Source organism: Microcaecilia unicolor, chromosome 11 (genome assembly GCF_901765095.1).
Source record: "Microcaecilia unicolor chromosome 11, aMicUni1.1, whole genome shotgun sequence".
NCBI lineage: Eukaryota > Metazoa > Chordata > Amphibia > Gymnophiona > Siphonopidae > Microcaecilia > Microcaecilia unicolor.
The window spans coordinates 157,262,947-157,284,123 of NC_044041.1; the positions used below are offsets into that span (position 1 = coordinate 157,262,947).

Sequence of the window (21,177 nt, forward strand, 5' to 3'; positions counted from 1 at the left end):
TTCAAAGTGATTTAAATAGCCAGAAACAGCTCCTGGCCATTTAAATTGCTTGGCTGGGGGTAACCAGGTATTTTCAGTAGCACACAACAGGATAATGCCCCTGAATATGCCTGGTTAGCACTTAAGCCAAACCCAGCTATTTTGTGGGCAGTCCAGGAGCAAAGTCAACACTTATGCAGGTAAGTGCCAATATTCAGTACTTAACTACCCCTAGGATATTCAAAGGATTTGAGTTCATGCAAAATTACATCCTGACCAGTTACTGTACACTCTGCAATGACTGAGTAAAAAACAAAGTAATGTTTAATATTTTTTCACTATATTGTATATGATCTAAACATCATATATCAGAACCATGAAGGCAAACTACTGCTCTTGTTTTTGCCAAGCACACTTTACTGTTGAATGGATGCACCAGGAATAACAAATAAAACACTGGCATGTTATTTTACTCTGAAATTTACAGTACTTGTGATATAATTTAAGAAGGAATAAATGAGTAATCCTATTTATTCAAAGTCAATATAGTCATCTGTAAGTCCTCATCCCTGAAAACCAGAGCATCAGAAGGACAGTAAAAGCTAGTCTTCTTGGCGGACAGAGGGGTTTCCACTGTGAAAGAAGCACTGGCCACCTCTTTAGGTTTGGATCCACTGAAGAAGCGTACTAGGTTAGCTAGGGTCTTGGTGACATCATTTCGGGCCCCCTCATTGACAAAACAGTACAGGATGGGGTCAGCCATGCAGTTGAGACTAGTGAAGGCTAAAGCCATGTGATAGCCAACAAAAATCTTCTCTTCAAAGCCACAGTCGCAAGGCTGGCTGAGGTACATGGCACTGCGGGATAGTAGAATGACATGGTAGGGTGCAAAGCAGAAGAGGACAATGATGATGAGGCTCAAGGCAAGCCGTTTGATTTTGGCTTTCTCCTGTTTTTCAGTAGAGACATTACTCTTCACTGCCCGCAAAATGCCATGGTAGCAGAACAGCATGAGTATCCATGGGAATAAGAAGCCAATGAAAATACGGTACAAATTCATCCAGGCCACCCACCCCTCCATAGGGTACTTCTCAAAGCAGAATGTGTGGTTATAACGGTCATTGAAGAGCTCATTATGGAAAAGTGGGGCTGAGTTGGCACAGATCTCAATAGTCCACACCACCACACTAACCCCTACAGCTGTCTTCACCCGCCGTACCCTGGCAAACTTTAGGGGGTGAGCAACAGCCAGGTAGCGGTCCATTGAGATGCAGCAGAGAAATGCAATGCTAATGTAGATGTTGGTGTAGAAGATAAAGCCAAAGAGTTTGCAAGACTCTTGGCCATGAATCCAATTGTCATAGTGCAGGAAATAGTCAATCCAGAGTGGCAGGGTGCCGATGTAGAGCAGGTCAGCAATGGAAAGGTTCATCAGATAAACACCCAGTTCGTTTTTCTGCTTCACCTGGAGGTAGGCAGCCCAGAGTGCCATGCAATTGGCTGGTAAACCAATGATGATTACAATGATGTACAATGCTGGTGGGAAAAGATGGTCAATCTTAGAATTCACATCACAGCTTGGTAAAGTCACGTTGCACATCTTACTCTGGTTACCCTCTCTGCTTTTTTATTTTGGGATGTGAAGGAAGAAGAGGGAAGTTGGGGATGGAAGAGTCTTCTCTTCCCTCTCTTATAGTTAAATTCCTGGTTCCACAGATGCCCACGGGGTATATTTCCTGTGTCGGACCCTGAAGCGGTGTTTCCAAAGGAGTAAGTGAATCATACTGGATTCTTCTTGAAGGCACTTCAGTGACAAACATCCATTCCTTAGAGAACCTCACTGGCTGCTTCCTGCCCCAGGAAACTTAAAAACCTCTGGACCATCATAACAGATGTGTGAGATGTGCAGGAAGCACCTCTTGACATCCTCAGACTGTCTTTGATTTCCTTAATTTCTGAAAGAGAAGATTAAAAGAAAGATTAGGGCATTTAGTATTTTCATTTATGTATTTATTGTGGCTCATGAGCTTCTTCCTTGTCTACCAGCTCAGTTGAAAAATGCTTGAACCTCAGGTCACATTTACCCCTTACCTGCTCTGCCTTCCTCTCCACCCCTGAAGTGTTTTGTTCTCTAACTTGTCCAGTAGGTGTTTTTGCTAGTTAAGTTTATCAGCTCCAGTCCAAGGGTTAAGGGTAACAGTGAACATTCTCTCATAATGTGGAGGGGCATTTTTGATATGACGTCTGTCTCTTTGGACATTTTGCTCAACATGTCCAGAATCCAAATGATGAATATAGTGATTTTCGAAATAGCAAAAAATCTATCTTTTTTCCCCAAATGGCATAGTAGTGTATAGTTGGGCACAGTACGTTTTTGGTGGGCTTTGGAGGGCTCCCCATACAGTATAAGGGGGTAATGGTGAGATGTGTACCTGTGAGCTTTTATGTACAGTCCACTTCAGTGCCACCTAGGGTGCTCCACTGCTCTGTTGGGTGTAATAGGTTTTTGGTGGATTTGGGGGGGGGGGGGGGGGGATGACACTTTCCACCACAAGTTTAACAGAGTATGGACCTGGGTCCCCTTCTCCACAGTGCACTGCATCGACCACTAGGCCAATCCAGGGACCTGCTTGCTGCTCTAATAGGACTGGCCATAACATCTGAAGCTGTCATAGAGACTGGTATGTACTGTTTCTTTCACATCTTTGGGGGGTGGGAGGGGGTCAGTAACCCCCTGAGGGAATAAGGGTGGGGGGGGGGGGCTTTCCTTTATTTTTCCAGTGGTTATCTGGTCATTTAGGGCACTTTTTTGTGGCTTAGTCATGATTAAAACAGGTCTAGCTCAAAACGTCTTAGTTTTAGTCCTGGATGTTTTTGTTTTGTTCCATTATGGCACAAAAATGTCTAAATGTTAGGAAAGCCCTAATCCCACCCCCTTGTGATTTGGACACACTGCAGATGAAATGCATAGATGAACATCTGCAAAATAGGTTTCAAAAATAGCAATTTGAACATTTTGGCAAGCAAAACATCCAAATGCTGCTTTATGCCGCTTTTTAAACGTTTTTCTCTTTCAAAAATGAGCCAAGTCACCTCTCCTCTCACCTGTCCTCTCAGACTAATGTCCATTAAAACATAGCTTCCTTGTATATTAGCCCATTGGAATGCAGACAATACAGTGAAGCAGCTGGAAGCGTGGGTGAATTCCAGGTCCTTCTCTATTTCTGTTGTTTTTGTATTTTCCACCTCATGACCATATTGAGGGTCCTAGGGGAGCACGAGGCTCTGGTCCCTCGGGTATTGTGGTCAGTCACTTGAGCATTTTCTCACTGTAGTCAAAAGGGATTTTTGTTTTTGCTTATAATTTATTCCATCTTTCAGCTGTAAGGGGAAGATTTCATGGAATAAACTGAGGCAGAGAGGCAGAATGATAGAAGGTCATTTGTAAGGCTGGTTTCCTCTCTCCATCTCTCTCTCTTTTCTCTCAGTTTTTCTCTAGGTCTTTATTTCATTCCCTCATCTCTCACTCATTTTTTTCTTTTTCCTTCTTGATATCTTTTGCTGCATGTTGTCTTTCTCTATAGCCTATTCCTTCTCTCCCTTTCACACCCTCTTTTTTCTTTCCACCTTCTCCCTCTCTCATTTCCTTTCTCAGCCCCTCTCTCTCTTTCTTTTCCATCTCATTTCCTCTCTCTCTCTCTCTCTCTTTCACTCTAGTTCTTCTCCTTCAGAACAATTAAATGAAAACGTCATTCCTGGAAATCAGGCTAGGATCTCAGGATGCTGATTCACAGGCTAAGGTGTTTGGAAACGGACAGGTGAAAAGATTGCTTCCTCTCTAATTTATTTATTAGGATTTGTTTAACGCCTTTTTGAAGGAATTCACTCAAGGCATTGTACAGCAAGAGTAAGTCAAACATAAAACATAAGTAATATACAATTACAGCAGTAAAAATATTCAAACAATACAAAGTATGCCATATAATTCTACATTACAATGTCAACACAATATGTAATAAAACATTTTCATAACCAGCCTAGAGTATAAGCAAAGATAGAAAGGGCCCCTGCATTGCTCCAAAGTAAGAGGTATAGGTATAGCCCTTCCCACAGAGTCCCCCAAATAGTTGTAAAGCTGGGCTTAGTGGTATGGGCACAGCCTAGAGGGCCAGGCGTTTAGCTTTGAGCCAGAGGGACCTACTCCCTCAACCTCTTGCCTGGAAACTTGGTTTCCCCTCTCCTCCAACCCCCTATGTGAGATAATTCTGGGAGTTGTGAGGAAATGCCATAAAGCTACAAGCTGAAGCCAGGAGGGTTCGTAACTGATGATGGTAGTGGCATCAGATGTTGTGATTGCAAAGGGCTGAGTTAGACCCTAGATGGTGATGAGCAGTTAGAGCTCCCTCAACCCCTGCCCATCAAAGACAGTGCAGCAGGCAAGTATGGGCCTCATAGAAGGCGCCACAAAAATTGTGAACACCTCTCTTTCTAATGGGCAACTACAACAGCATTAAAGAGGGCAGTGGTTCACCCTTTGCTAAAGAAAAACAACATTGATCAGGACAAACTTGAAAGTATCCAACATCCATTTCTAGGGAAACTCATAGAACAAACAGTCTGTGATCAATTTAATGATTGGCTAGAAGAGAGAAACTGGCTAGATCCATGTCAATCTGGTTTCAGACCCGGTTATGGAACAGAAATGGTCCTCGTATCCCTACTAGATGATCTTCACAGAAACCGAGGCAGGGGACTCACCTCGGTGTTAGTACTGCTAGATTTCTCAGCAGAATTTGACACTGTGGATCATGGTATCATGCTAGCATGACTCACAGAAACAGGTATCAATGGAACAGTACTTGCTTGGTTCAGATCCTATCTATCAGACAGGCAACAATCCATAATGTTTGGCAGCAATTCACTACCACCATGGACATTGACCTGCGGGGTACCACAAGGATCAATACTGTCTCCTATTATGTTATCTACCTCAAGCCACTAGCTGAGCTGATTAGGTCAATGGACACTCAGTTCTACATCTATGTGGATGATGTGCAGCTATTCATACCCATTGAACCTGACTTACCTACAGCCTTGAACAAACTGATTACACATCAGTTCAAGAATGGGCCAGACACAACAAACTTTGCCTGAACCCAAGTAAAACCAAGCTTCCCTGGGTCCTTAACACAAGTGGATACATCAAAATCCCTTTTGGGAAGTACGAACTCCCCCTGAAATTACAAATCATGAACCTTGGAATACAGTTAGATTCAACGCTTAACTCTGATTCTCCAAATCCAAGCAACCTTCAAGAGTTGCTTCTACTATTTGCAACAGCTACACTGCTTCTGTCCTTACATCAAGAAGGTAAATCTTATCCCAGTTGTGCATGCCATGATAACATCGAGACTGGATTACTGCAGTGCACTATACAATGGTCTGACTTCAAAGGGCCTTCTCTGGCTCCAGTTCATTCAAAATGCAGCAGCAAGACTCATAGAAGGTTGCAAACGACGTGACCACATCACACCATTTTTGCAAAAACTTCATTGGCTACCAGTACAATACAGGGCTAAATTTAAAACTCTATGTCTGATCTTCAAGGTCTTCAAAGCAAATGGCCCTGAGAACCTGAAGAATAAGATGATCCTCTGCACACCACCAAGTACACTAAGGTCCTCTCAAGACATTACACAAAGTGATACCCGCAAGGAGCCTTCTCTGGAATAGCCCCCACACTCTGGAATGCACTGAATGAAAGGCTCCGCTTAACACAAGACTATCTCTATTTCAGGAAGCAGGCGAAAGCTTGGCTCTTCAATCAGGCTTTTAATGGAAGAAGTAACTGTTAGTCTCACTCACATTCACAGGGAGTGACACGGGCTGCACATACTGCAGCAGGACATGTTTATCCACTCCTATCCTAGCTAAGATAATATTTAACCATCTCTCTGACCTCGTGTGCAACTTTCTTTAAATTAGTCACCTTACTTTCTAACTCTTCTTACTCTCTTACCTATCTGTATGTTCCATCTTTGCTTTACCCTTCACTATCAATTAAAATGTTCTATTACGTATTGTGTTGACATTGTAGGTAGTATACTATCCAGCTTATTTTCAAAAGAGAAAGACGCCCATATTTCGACCCAAATCGGGAGATGGGTGCCTTTCTCTCATGGGCGCCCAAATCGGTATAATCGAAAGCTGATTTTGGGCGCCTCCAACTGCAGTCTGTCGCGGGAACGGACAAAGTTGATGGGGGCGTTTCGGAGGCGTGGTGAAGGCGGGACTGGGGAGTGTTTATCGGCCGAGGAGAGATGGGCGCGCTCGGCCGATAATGGAAAAAAGAAGGGCGCCAGAAGCGAGAATTTGAGTCACTTTTTTTGGACCCTTTTTTTTCACGAACAAGTCCCCAAAAAGTGCTCCAACTGTCCAGATGACCACCGGGGGGAATTGGGGATGGCCTCCCCTGACTCCCCCAGTGGTCACTAACCCCCTCCCACCAAAAAAAAAAAAGAACTTTAAAAACTTTTTTTTCCAGCCTGTATGCCAGCCTCAAATGTCATACCCAGCTCCATCACAGCAGTATGCATGTCCCTGGAGCAGTTGTTAGTGGGTGCAGTGGACTTCAGGCAGGTGGACCCAGGCCCACCCCCCTACCTGTTACACTTGTGCTGCTAAATGGGAGCACTCCAAGCTGCCCCAAAACCCACTGTACTCACATCTAGGTGCCCCCCTTCAGCCATAAGTGCTATGGTAATGGTGTAAAGTTGTGGGCAGTGGGTTTTGGGGGGATTTGGGGAGCTCAGCACCCAAGGTAAGGGAGCTATGGACTTGGGAGGTATTTTAAAAACATTTTTAATTGTTACAAGTGCCCCCTAGGGTGCCCGGTTGGTGTCCTGGCATGTGAGGGGGACCAGTGCACTACGAATCCTGGCCCCTCCCATGACCAAATGCCTTGGATTTGTTTGTTTTTGAGCTGGGTGCCTTCGATTTCCATTATCACTGAAAACAGATACCACCCAGCTCAAATCCGCCCAAATGTGATGCATTTGCCCGGCACAAACCATATTATTGAAACAAAAGATGGACGCCCATCTTTTTCAAAAATATGGTCTGGCCCGCCCCTTCGCGGACCCATCCTTGGAGATAAATGCCCATGGAGATGGACGTTCGCGTTCGATTATGCCTCTCTATGTCATACTTTGTATTGTTATTTGAATATTTTTACTGCTGTAGTTGCCTATTGTTCATGTTTGATCTATTCTTACTGTACACCGCCTTGAGTGAATTCCTTCAAAATGGCGGTAAATAAATAAACAGGTGTCATGCCACCATTAAGTTTGAATGAATTTCCATTCTATGCACATCAACCTTTTGGACGTATTGGTGAAGAAAGAAATCGGGACTCTAAGAACAGACGTTTTTGTTAAACCTACAGATAGAAACTCATTGCTGAGGTTTGACAGTATGCATCCTCACCATCTGAAGTGCAGCTTGCCTTTTTCCCAGTTCCTTCGGTATCGTAGGATCTGTGACACCCCGGATCAATATCAGGAATTAGCAACCAAGTTAGAAAGTAAATTCAAGGAAAGAGGATATCCAGATAAGCTTATTAAACAATCTTACAAATGAGCCCTCTATAATCATGGGGAGTTATTACAACAAAATCACCGTAAGAAGGATGAGGGGGGATTCCAAGGTTATTCCTTGTGTTTTAAAATATTCTAACAGATCCCCACAGGTTGCTGCCATTTTAAGAAAACATTGGAACATTATGCTCACTCATCAAGCTTTCCGCGATCATCATCTCATGCTGTCGTATGTTCGCAATAACAACCTACAGGACCAACAAGTTATGCAGATGTGTAGTCAGTTTGTCAACGTCGAGATGGATATCATCAGAAATGTGGTCATTGTTCTATTTGCTCGGTCTCTTTGGAAGGATATTCTTTCATTTCTTCATTAGGTAAGAAATTTAGCTTGAGGTATAGTACCTCGTGCGATTCCAAAAATGTGGTGTATTGATTTCGTTGCCCTTGTGATCTGTTGTATGTGGGGCACACTACACGTCAATTCAAGACCAGAGTGATAGAACATCGGCACTGTATAACACAATTGAAATTGGAAGCTCCTATGGCACGTCATTGTGCTCAAGTCCAACATCAGTTTGATCAATTACTTTGTATGGTTATTGATCAAGCTAAATTGGGTAAGCGGGGGGGGGGGGGGGGGGGGGGGGGGGGGGGAACATTAAAAATATCGTTTGGTGCAAGGAACAACATTGGATTTATATGTTGAATACAGTAGAACCGAAAGGTTTAAACAGAAGTATAGAATGGAATGCCTATTACTGATTTGATGCTGGCTACTCCTGTCAGGAGTTGCCGGCTTCCTGATTGGTTGGGTCAACTTCTCCTGTGATTGGACAGTCGACAATGTAGAAAAGTTTAAATGTTCTGGCGCCTTTGAATCTCTCTGCACCATCTTTGAAGCCAGCGATAAGGACTAATAAGTTTTGGTTTTCAGTTGCGCCCTTCCTGAGGCAGCCAGAAATTTGGCGAAACAAGGCGCACTTGTTGAAGGGTGATAATTTAAGGGCAATATATGTGCTGGACTGCTGGAACATCCCCTCCTCCTCCTCCTAGCCATGGATGGTTCTACTAAAGTCTCATTGGAAGTATTCCTGGTGTAAATATAGAAAAAAAAAAGAAGCCTTTACCTTGTCTCCCCCCCCCCCCCCCTTTTTCCCTGAGAGGAGGGCATCTTGCAGAGGGCAGGGATGTGCAGAGGTCTCAGGGCAGCCCAGCAACTGCAGTGACATCTTTTAGTTAAAATGTTTAAAGTGGTTAAAATGCTCCAGCACTGCTGTAAAACAAAGGACTCAGGTGTCCATAGCTGCTACTGCTAGAGGTGTGTTTAAATTTTACGAGTCTGTGACTGTGGGAGAGGGGCAGGGAAACCTGTTACAAGGCTTCCGATTGGCTGTCTGAGAGCCCAGAGCAAGCTGGGAGCTAGAGGAGGGACAGTGTGGAAGACAGCCAATAGGAGCCAGGATCTGCTAAAGGGCACAAATTTGGACCAATGAGGTGGCAGGAGGCAGTCTGACCCATAGATTGGTGTGAATTTCAAGCCAATCCAGGGGACAGGAGGGGTGGAACAAAGAAAAAGTTTTGCAGTCCAGAGGCAGCCTGGGAAGAAGGAAGGAAGACAAGCCCAGGAAAAGAATGGAGGCTGCAAGCATGGTCTGAGAGGAAAAAAATGGATCCAGGCAGGAGTGTGCAAGCTCAGGGACAGAGGAAGCATGCTGCAGGCTGATGAAGAGGGGGAAGACTGGTGAGTCCTGGAAAGGGGCTGAGGACTGAAGCAGACAGGAACAGAAGAGGAGGAGAAGGGGGTTGGGAGTGAGCCGGGGCAAAAGAGGAGCCATAGCAGGACCCACAGAGGCCATTCTTCAGACAGAGAGAGAGAGAGAAGCAGAGGAGGAAGAAGGGAACACACTGGGAAGCTGAGACGTGTTGGGAGCAGTGCAGAACTGAATAGAATCCCAGAGAAGTCCACCCAGTGTATCCGTGTGTGTGTGTGCTTGCCTGTCCAGAGAGGAGAGAGAGCCAGCCGTGTGGCTGTCTGTCCTGTAAAGAAGAGGCTTATCCGGAGAGGGAAGAAGCCTCACAAGGAGAGACACCCCCCCCTTCACTGAGTGCCCAGACTCCAAAGGAACTTTTTTTGAGTGTCTGCCAGCGTGAATTTCTGCCTCAGGAGGATCCAGACAGAAGCCTGTTGTTTCAAGTGTCTGCACTAAGTAAGCCTGCCCTGGGGAAAAGCTGCCCAGCCTAAGCCTCGAGTCCTGTGAGTGCCTGCCTTTAAGAGATTTAGTTTAGCAGTCCACCAGTGTGATTAGAGGGTGGTTGTATAGCAGAACAAAAGAAAAGGGGTCATGTTTTGGGAGGGTTAGATAGGAATTTCCCCTGCTTATCTTTTTATTTGAATCTAGTTAGTCCACAAGGTCCTTTGCCAAAGAAAATACTGATTGAGGTTAGTACACACACCAAGCACATGGAGTCAGGGTTTTCCTTTTTTGAGGTTTTTTGAGTCAGAGCAGTAGGTATCCTGGAGTTACTGAGCCAGTGAGCTGACCTCACCAACTGAGGAGACATGGATGTCGAGAAGACCAAGGTACCCAACACAAGAGAGCTGCAGTGCTAGCGAAGATTTGATATACCGGTAACATTATTGTGTGCACACAAACTGAAAAATATATATATCAGATCTGAGTACACTAATTAGAGCTGTGTACATGTTTGGGATGTTTTGTGTTATTGCAGATGTGGGGTTGGGGTCTTGGTAACTGTAATTGTAGTTTTGAATATTTTATTGTCTTTATTTCCTTTGTAGCTTATCACAAAGCATTTAACACCTTGCACTAGTTTTATTTAATACCATCAAACTTTAAAAATTGGTACCAATCTTAAGGAGCATATCCCAGTGTTTCTATTTACTTTACCCTTTAATAAAATCTTTAATATTTCTTTTCTTGTTAAATCCCTTGGTTGTGTGGAGTTTATTTGAGAACCCTATTTGAAACTGTGACATTCTTATATATTTATTTCTTTAATTATTGTAATTTACCTGCTCCATGACTAGGGGGTTTACAAGTGGTGTCACGGACATAGGATTTCCTTACCTAGTCCACCATCTTTAGTAAGGATCCTACTTGTGTTAGAATTCTGTTTTAGTATTTGGTGAGAGTTGTGTTTTGTGTAAGATCCTTGACTGGCATATCCTGACAAGAATCTCACTGAAAGTGTTCTGTGCAAGCTTTGCTTTAGCAGGTCTAGTTAGTTCCCTGCTATGTGGCAGTCTGTGAGGCCTCTGGTTCTATGCAGTACACCTGAGAAGGAGCAGAGATGAGTGACGACTGGAAAAAGGAGTTTGAAGCCCTGAAGGAGCTGTACCTGAAACAAACGGCAGCCTTGAAGCAAGAAAAAGAGGCTCAGGAGGAATCCTGTCACTTGGCCAGGATGATTATAGAAAAGTTTAGCCAGCCGCCACCAGCGCCTCCCTCAGCTCAAGTCCCCACTCTCTACATACCGAGAGACAAACGGAGACCTGATTTCAGTGGCCATCAGCAGAAGGCTGGCGACCTCTCAGTGGAAGAATGGACCGAGAAGACCAGATCTGCTCTGAAGGTCTTGAGATTTCCCCCTGAAGATCAGTGGGATGTAGTTCTTGATCATCTAAAGGGATCCGCCTATGACGTGATGAAGCTGTACCGTCCCCAAGACAGAGGAAACATAGCAGCCCTATTCAAGAAACTTGGTGAAGAGTTTGGAGACAAAGTCCCTCTCACTGTAAGTCTGTCAGAGTACTATGCATGAAGACATTTGCCTGGGGAGACTATACGCACGTTTGGGTGTTGTCTGCGGGAGCAAGCTGCCAAAATCCTGAACAGGAGGGCCACTGCCATAGAGGACGTAGAGAGGTCACTCAAAGAACTCCTCATTGTAGGGTTGAATGATGCGGCTCTAAGGAGAGAAGTCAAGAGGCAGGAAGCCCAGGTTGAAGAGCTATCCTATGAAGACCTACTCTCATTGTTAATTAAGTGGTCAGAGGAAGAAGAGAGCATGCCAGTAGAAGGAAATCGTAACCCTAGGCTCCTGTCAAGGAAGAGTGAGGCCAGCGTAAGAGCTGCGGTCGGAGACCCAGATGTGTTGACTGAAGCCATGCAGCAGCTGTGTGCTGTTGCTGAGAGATTGGGTAAAGGCCTGGAATAGAGACAACAGGAACTTATGCAAGACATGGGCCAATGGACGGAAAGTCAAAACAGGCCCTAACAGGGTGGCAGAGCTCCACCAAAAAGGAACCCACCCAGGTGAAACGAGAGGGGACAACTTATCTGTTATCGTTGTCAAGAACCTGGTCACATAAGTAGATATTGTCGAAGTGAAAGAGTCCCAGAAAGTAGTGGAAGAGGACCTCGGGAAGGCGAACAGGGAGCTCACAATGAGAGATCCACAGAGGCCTCCAGGACTAGTGGCAGAAGGGAAGCACCACAGGAAGTACAAAGGAGACATTCCTCCCTACCTTCTACATCACGTGAGCAGGGGCAGGTTACCAATATTGGCAGTAAAATGTGCATCCCCGAGGCCTAGAAGAGAGAAAGCGCCATTGAAACGAGACCAGTTTTTGAAGTGCTTATGGGTGGAATGCCAGTAAATTGTTTAATAGACACCGGCTCTGAAGTGTCTACGATTACGGCTAGCCACTTCTATACCAAGTTAACGAAAAAGCCAAAATTGCTAGATGCCACATGGATCAAATTGACAGCAGCAAATGGATTGGAGATCCCAGTAATCAGCTGTTTAGTGACTGACATGACCTGCTTTGGCCAGACCGTCCCTGATAGGTGCATATTTGTCACCCGAGATGAGGCCTGGAATGACGAAGTTCATGGCTTGATTGGCACAAACGTATTGAAAGACATTAGAGACCTTTTGCCTGGTGCTTCCCTTTTCAATAGCACCACTGCCACTCCCAAACGTGTTTGCAAGATTGTCGCCCAGATTCGGCAAGGCTACCAGCAACTGGATCAAGAGGGACCAATTGGTTTTGTTAAGCTGCTGGGAAGCAAAAGAGTGGTCATCCCTTCTTTGACAGAAAGAATCACCCAGGGTATCTGTCACCGGATCCAGTCTCTACCTGCATGTCCAGTCCTCGTTGAACCCACGCCAACTATCGCTTCTCCAGAGGGGTTGATGGTGGCCAAAATACTTGCTAACACCGAAGAGGGGAAAGTACCTATCCGAGTGTTGAATTTGAGCAACAAAATCATCCAGATTCGCCCACGAGCACGCATAGCAGAGCTAGCTGCTCTGCAGAGCATAGAGACAATACCACAGAAAAAGGTGAGGTTTGTCGTAGCTGAATCTGAGATTGTGGTGACTCCCATAGAAGAGGAGAATTTGGAGAACAGCCTAGCCCCTACACCGCAGGTCAAGTGGGAAAATCTAACCATCAGGCCGAGGAGGTGGAAGGATTGTTACAAAGGCACCGAGATGTGTTTTCTAAAGACGAGGGTGACATTGGGTCTACCACCCTCGTGAGACACTACAACAACACAGAGAATGTAGTTCCCATAAAACAGCCATACCGGAGAGTGTCACCTCACATATATAAGGAATTCAAGAGGCACATCCAAACACTGGTGGACCAGAAGATCCTGCAAAGGAGTTGCAGTCCATGGGCATCCCCGGCAGTGATCGTACAGAAGAAGGATGGAAGGATACAGTTTTGTGTGGACTATAGGAGGCTAAACCAAGTAACGGTGAAAGATGCGTATCCCCTCCCACGAATTGAAGAGTCACTGGATGCTTTGGGAAAAGCCAAATACTTTTCGTCACTTGACTTAACGTCTGGCTACTTCCAAGTGGCAATGGCTGAAGAAGACAAGACCAAAATGGCTGTGACTACACCATTTGGTCTCTTTGAGTGGAACCAGATGCCGTTTGGATTGAGCAATGCACCTGCTATGTTCTCCCGACTCATGGAACTGGTCTTCAATGACTACGTGTTCAACATCCTCTTACTATACCTGGATGACATCTTGATATTTTCTGCATCATTCGAAGATCATGTGGACTGCCTAGAGAAAGTGTTCTCCAGACTTAAAGAACATGGGTTGAAGCTAAAGCTGTCCAAATGTTGCTTGTTTGAGAGAGAAGTGAAGTTTTTGGGCCATGTGGTGTCTGAAGAGGGAGTCGCAGTAGACGAAGACAAGACCAGGGTCCTGAAAGACTGGCCAATTCCAAAGACAGCCAAAGATGTCCATAAGTTTGTTGGTTTTACAAGTTACTACAGGCGATTTGTTCCCGGGTATGCACAAATAGCGAAACCCCCTGCATGTGCTAATGGGCAAACCTACAAAGCCAAGTGTGGCCTCCTTCATGTGGACCTTGGAGTGCCAGAAGGCCTTTGATGTGCTAAGAGAGAAGTTGATGTCACCACCGGTCCTGGTATATCCCGATTTCAGTAGGCCATTCATACTGACTACTGACGCCAGCCAGAGTGGGTTAGGAGCAGTACTTAGCCAAGAACAAGATGGTTTGGAACAGGTAATCACCTATGCCAGCCGGGGCCTACACAAAAGCGAGAGAGATGACAAAAACTATAGTCCTTTTAAATTGGAGCTCCTTGCTCCGAAATGGGCGATCACAGAGAAGTTTCTTGACTACCTAGTGTACAAAAGGTTCATTGTGAAGACAGACCACAATCCCCTAAGATACTTAGATACAGCGAAGGTGTCAGCAGTAATCCAACGTTGGCTAGCCCAGTTGGCTGACTTCAACTTTGGTGTGCAATATAAGCCTGGAAGACAGAATACCAATGCTGATATATTGTCCCGACTACATGAATCAGAGGCCGGGGGAGATGGTGGTGCTGAATCCTAGATAATGGAGGCCAACGAGATTCAGCAGCGGTTCCAGGCCAAAAGCCAAAACATCCGTGCTGGAGCCAATAACCCTCCGGTGAGAGAACCAGAGTCTGAAGCGTTCTACCTGTTTGACCTCACTGTGAGAGAGCTACAGAGAACAGATCGCACCTTAAACCCCATAATTGAAGCTCTCTTGAGTGCCAGGACAGAAATTTTGAGACTTGGTCTGAAGACAGCAAAAAGCTTTGGAAAATGCGAGAGAAACTGAAGTTGAAAGATGGCCTCTTATACAGGGTGATTAAGAACCCCAGAGACCAAGAGCTAATTGATCAGTTAGTAGTCCCAGAGTGTTTGAAAACAGAAATCTTGTCCACCTACCATGATGAAATGGGACACAGAGCTGAGGAGGCAGTGACAAGAGCCATCCAAAGAAAATATTATTGGTTGCAAATTCATGATGATGTCCGAAAGTGGGGACGAGACTGTAAACGCCTCTTGGCAAGAGATGTGGCACCCAGAGAGAAGGTCCCTCTAAATTGTTTCAAGACTTCATACCCATTAGAAGTCCTTGCACTAGACTTCACAGTTCTGGAACCAGAAGATAGCGGGGTTGAAACTGTTCTGGTTATAACTGACATGTTCACCCGGTATACTGTGGCAGTCCCTACTAGAGACCAGACTGCATTGACTGCCGCCAGAGCCCTAGTCGAACACTGGATAGTCCACTATGGTGCCCCAAAACGACTACACTCAGACCAGGGCCGGGCTTTTGAATCGGTGGTGATCAAGAACCTCTGCCAGTTATATGGGATAAGAAAGAGCCGAACAACGCCCTATCACCCTCAAGGTAATGGGCAATGTGAACGCTTCAATCGAACCCTACATGAGATGCTGAGAACGCTACCACCCTCTAAGAAGAGACATTGGGGTGACTACCTACCTGAACTGATGCTTGCCTACAATAGTCAGGTTCACCAATCGACAAGCTACACCCCATTCTACTTCATGTTTGGGAGAGATCCACAAATGTTCTCAGATGTGTTTGCTAGAGAAGAGGATGGCACCGCAACTAACTTGGACGACTGGGTCAAACAACATCATGACAAGATGGCCTTGTCATGGGTAATCGCCCGACAGGTGAGAAGAAGGGGCAGACCCAGAAGAGGTGCTACGACCGAAGAGCAAAGGGGGCCCTACTGAAGAAAGGAGACAGGATGTTGCTGTGAGTCCAGAGGTTTGCCAGCCGCCACAAGATTCAGGACCTGTGGGATGACAGAGTATACGTGATAGACCAGGTGAATGAGCCTGGGGGAAGTAGCCTCAAAGTTGTCCCTGAGGAAGGTGGTCCTGTCAAAGTAGTGCACAGAAACCATGTGAAGGTGTTACCCGATGCCATGTGTGATTTAGGGTCCACCTTGGGGTTGCTTGAGATACCAGATATTGGAGATAGTGAGAATGGTGATGATGAAAATGACAGTGTACTGTATTTATTGTTGAGAGAGCCTGGTACTTACCTTGCCGGGGAAGATGTAGTCCCAAACAGAGAAGTGCCAGATTTAGGGATGGAGCCTGATTTAGAGGGGGAAGTAGAACCCGAAGTAATAGGAGAGGAGGCTGGTGTTGGCTCTCATGAATACCTGTATCCCCTCAGGAGGTCCTCCCAATCAAATAAAGGGAACCCTTCCAGGTATCTGTCAGATAACTACTACCTGTATTGAGTCAGGCAGAGTAATGGGGGAAGGAACATTACTGTGGTGGGCCTGACCTAATACCTGTGAATGTGATGTTGTATGATGAAGTGTTAGGAGAAATGTTGGGGCAACATTTGTGTACCCCGGGAGAAGTGTAAATACAGAAAAAAAAAAGAAGTCTTTACCTTGTCTCCCCCCCTTTTTCCCTGAGAAGGGGGCATCTTGCAGAGGGCAGGGAGGTGCAGAGGTCTCAGAGCAGCACAGCACCTGGACTGACACCTTTTAGTTAAAATGTTTAAAGTGGTTCAAATGCTCCAGCACTGCTGTAAAACAAAGGACTCAGGTGTCCATAGCTGCTACTGCTAGAGGTGTGTTTAAATTTTACGAGTCTGTGACTGTGGGAGAGGGGCAGGGAAACCTGTTACAAGGCTACCGATTGGCTGAGAGCCCAGAGCAAGCTGGGAGCTAGAGGAGGGATGTGTGGAAAACAGCCAATAGGAGCCAGGATCTGCTAAAGGGCACGAATTTGGACCAATGAGGTGGCAGGAGGCAGTCTGACCCATAGATTGGCGCGAATTTCAAGCCAATCCAGGGGACAGGAGGGGTGGAACAAAGAAAAGGTTTTGCAGTCCAGAGGCAGCCTGGGAAGAAGGAGGGAAGGCAAGCCCAGGAAAAGAATGGAGGCTGCAAGCATGGTCTGAGAGGAAAAAAACGGATCCAGGCAGGAGTGTGCAAGCTCAGGGACAGAGGAGGCATGCTGCAGGCTGATGAAGAGGGGGAAGACTGGTGAGTCCTGGAAATGGGCCGGGGACTGAAGCAGACAGGAACAGAAGAGGAGGAGAAGGGGGTCGGGAGCGAGCCAGGGCAAAAGAGGAGCCGTAGCAGGACCCACAGAGGTCATTCTTCAGACAGAGAGAGAGAAGCAGAAGAGGAAGAAGGGAACACACCGGGAAGCTGAGACGTGTTGGGAGCAGTGCAGAACTGAATAGAATCCCAGAGAAGTCTACCCAGTGTATCCGTGTGTGTGTGTGTGCTTGCCTGTCCAGAGAGGAGAGAGAGCCGGCCGTGTGACTGTCTGTCCTGTAAAGAAGAGGCTTATCCGGAGAGGGAAGAAGCCTCACAATGAGAGAGACAGAGAGATACCCCCCCCCCCCCTTCACTGAGTGCTCAGACTCCAAAGGAACTTTTTTTGAGTGTCTGCCAGCGTGAATTTCTGCCTCAGGAGGATCCAGACAGAAGCCTGCTGTTTCAAGTGTCTGCACTAAGTAAGCCTGCCCTGGGGAAAAGCTGCCCAGCCTAAGCCTCGAGTCCTGTGAGTGCCTGCCTTTAAGAGATTTAGTTTAGCAGTCCACCAGTGTGATTAGAGGGTGGTTGTATAGCAGAACAAAAGAAAAGGGGTCATGTTTTGGGAGGGTTAGATAGGAATTTCCCCTGCTTATCTTTTTATTTGAATCTAGTTAGTCCACAAGGTCCTTTGCCAAAGAAAATACTGATTGAGGTTAGTACACACACCAAGCACATGGAGTCAGGGTTTTCCTTTTTTGAGTTTTTTTGAGTCAGAGCAGTAGGTATCCTGGAGTTCCTGAGCCGGTGAGCTGACCTCGCCAACCGAGGAGACATGGATGTGGAGAAGACCAAGAGCTGCGATGCTAGTGAAGATTTGATATACCGGTAACATTATTGTGTGCACACAAACTGAAAAATATATATATCAGATCTGAGTACACTAATTAGAGCTGTGTACGTGTTTGGGATGTTTTGTGTTATTGCAGATGTGGGGTTGGGGTCTTGGTAACTATAATTGTAGTTTTGAATATGTTATTGTCTTTATTTCCTTTGTAACTTATCACAAAGCATTTAACACCTTGCACTAGTTTTATTTAATACCATCAAACTTTAAAAATTGCTACCAATCTTATGGAGCATATCCCAGTGTTTCTATTTACTTTACCCTTTAATAATATCTTTAATATTTCTTTTCTTGTTAAATCCCTTGGTTGTGTGGAGTTTATTTGGGAACCCTATTTGAAACTGTGACATTCCTATATATTTATTTCTTTAATTATTGTAATTTACCTGCTCCACGACTAGGGGGTTTACACCTGGCCAGGATACTTGGATTCGCAGGTTCAGTAATTGGACAATAACATCCACCTTTAGTGGGTCTGTCGTTTTGGGCTGATAGTAGAGGGTTTCATCTTGGTTTGTTAGGGTCTGTTTGGCTTGTGTGTGTGTGTATGTGTGTTTTTGGGGGAGGGTTTCTGCTCATTTATGCAAATGTTTATAGTCTTGATCGGGTGTTGTTCCCGTGAAAGTCGGTTTGTTGTGTGGGGTCTCTCACCTGTGTGGGTTTTAGGAGGAAAAGAGTTTTTTAAATCATCTGATTTTCTTGTATTGAGCATGAGATTTTGTGGATGATCCTTCTTTTTTTTTTAATTTGTACCCCACGCTTTCCCACTCATGGCAGGCTCAATGCAGCCTAGGTACTTATTTGTACCTGGGGCAATGGAGGGTTAAGTGACTTGCCCAGAGTCACAAGGAGCTGCCTGTGCCTACAGTGGGAATCAAACCTGGTTCCCCAGGACCAAAGTCCACCACTCTAACCACTAGGCCACTCCTCCACTCACTCACTCTCTTTTCTCCCTTTGGGGACCAATGATAATAGCTTACTCCTAATTTGATAGTGGTTTTTCAATACTATATGTATTTTCCCTATCTGGAGCTCTGAGGTTCCGGTTGTGTAAATCTAAACAACGGATTTCCTGGTTGAAATCATTCCATTACAGGTGGGAGACATACACAAACAAACTTTTTCAAACTTCCTAGAGTATTTGGTAAATAAATGAATGTAGGGTCCCATGGAAGTGGTGTATGGGCTAGGTTGTAGGGCTGAATATCCTGAGATTCTTCTTACTCCTTGAAATTGAGACTATAACATCCTTGGGTGCTATAGGAGTGAGAAGAGTCCCCACACCTCCTCACTATAGCAAGCCAAGCACCAGGTTTCGGATCTGTCACTTGCCCCAGTTCTGAATCCTTGCTCTTGCAAGTGCCGCTAATGTTTAACTGGTTGGGAATAGACGGGCTGATTCTTTCTCCTGGGGTGCTAGCTGTAGGCATTGGCAGGAATGTGGCTCTCCCCTGACAGGTATAGTCAGTGGCGAGAGAGGCTACAAAGACAAGTTTTGGCAGCAAAGTCAGTTTAAATCTTCTTGGGAGGAGTATACTACTGCCACTAGCAACACCCCTTCAGAAGGTCCAACTCCTCCTTGCTTCCAGGTTCCCTTCTAGAAACTACAAGAAACCGCTCTAACCCTCTAGCAGGATCTGGTGCCAGAATGTCTGAGTACCTCCTGCACTGAAACAGGCGCAGGAAAGCACACAGGATAAAACAATAGATCAAAGTGCAGTAGATCTGCAGATAGCTTGAAACAAAATGCTGGGACAGATTGCTGGAGAAATCCAACAGCAACTCTTATTGGCTGACAGAAAAGATGGCTGCCAGCCACCAGCTAGATACAGAAACTGATGCACTGTTAGGAACAGCAAAGGGAAAAATACATATACACAAATAAAGAGAAGAAGGGGTATACCAATGTGGCTCTTTTATTATTCACTTTCTGCGTCCCTTAGTTTACAAACGCTTACCTTGGTTTTCTCCAGAACTTAGGACCCTTAAACATGAAGGATGGAAACTGGGAAGGAGATGGTATGAATCTTGCCTGGATGATGACAGGCAAAGCTGTAGGAATTACATGACAAAATACCGCCAGGCCTTAACAGCAGCCAAAAAAACAATATTTTCCTCAATTCATTGAACAGGCTGCCAATTCAACCAAGCACCTGTTCAGCATAGTAAACCATCTACTGCAACCCCCACAACAGAACCAGCCTGCCCAGTCACAACTGAACTGCAGTGATTTTGTTGCATAATTTGCTAACAAAATTAAAAGCCTCCATCAGGATTATTGGCAGTCCCACCCATGGCCAGAAGCATCAAACTTACCGTGCCGGTAGCAATCATTTTGAGCCAGTTTGAACCGGCTTAGCAATCACAGTATCTAGCAACGAATATGCAAAAGCCTACAGTGACCTGTTTACCGCACTTGCAAACGCACAACGAAAACACTATGCAAATGTATTGTAATTATATGGTTCTCATTTAAATGAAGGCAACGCACAATGCACAGTCATTTATGGGCAATGCACAGAAAGGTCTGCACACCTTTAACATGATATATTTAACAGGTGCTCAGGGGCTGCCGGTAACTCCAGAGAGATGTCATATGCTGACAACATAAGCATGTCCATACAGTGCGTGCATAAGCGCTGTCATCTACGTGTTATGCATGTGTGTGCGCATGCCTATGTGCACATCCGTGTTGGAAAAGCCATGGCTGCACATGGTCCACATGGGAGAAAGTCCAACTTCTCTGACATGGATGTGCTCTGGCTTGCACAGCTCATAGTTATTAATGAGAAATGCCTCTCCCTCCAACAGGGGAAGAGGAGAAACATAATAAGAATGGACGAGGGCTGGGAGGTGCTGCAGCACCTCTTCAACAGGCGGTCTTTGTACATGAGATCTGTAAATATTTTCACCATTTTTTCTCTTGCCTCCGTTATAAGACCAATGCAAAAAATGAACAAAATAGGAGAAATGAGAAGAGTCTCACACTCGCCAACGAAAAATGTGAAAGGACCACAAAAAAACAGGATGCAAGCAATGTGGCACAGCATACGGTAACCGTCTGCAGAGTGATTAAAAAATCTCACGCAGATTGGGGCCTATAAGGCTCAGCTTACGAGTGATGTCTATCTCCCAAGCCAAGGATGCACATCTATAATGCGATCTTTTTAGACATACTGTATGTACAACAGCTACAGCGCTTGCCATGTGCTTAGAGAATGACTATTGTGCGCATGTGTTTGCTACGCTGCTACCGTGGATTTCAACAGGTTAGCAAGACTTTTATGCATTGTCCTTTGTATTACCGTGCGGCTCATTTGCATGCGACTTTTGTTTTGAGCATCCATCGTTTTTCATAATCGGTATCTTGTAACGTGAACCTT

General features: G+C 45.4%; 1 protein-coding gene across 3 annotated transcripts in view; it reads right to left on the reverse strand.

Moving 5' to 3' along the window:
- Window positions 1-367: 367 nt before the first annotated feature.
- Window positions 368-21,177, reverse strand: part of GPR4 (G protein-coupled receptor 4) — a 166,840-nt gene continuing 146,030 nt past the window's right edge. For all 3 annotated transcript variants that reach the window (XM_030220102.1, XM_030220101.1, XM_030220099.1), the window contains one exon: window positions 368-1,934. In XM_030220102.1, the coding sequence (XP_030075962.1) occupies window positions 506-1,579 (1,074 nt within the window). In that variant the 5' untranslated portion in view covers window positions 1,580-1,934 and the 3' untranslated portion in view covers window positions 368-505. The remainder of the gene's footprint in view (window positions 1,935-21,177) is intronic.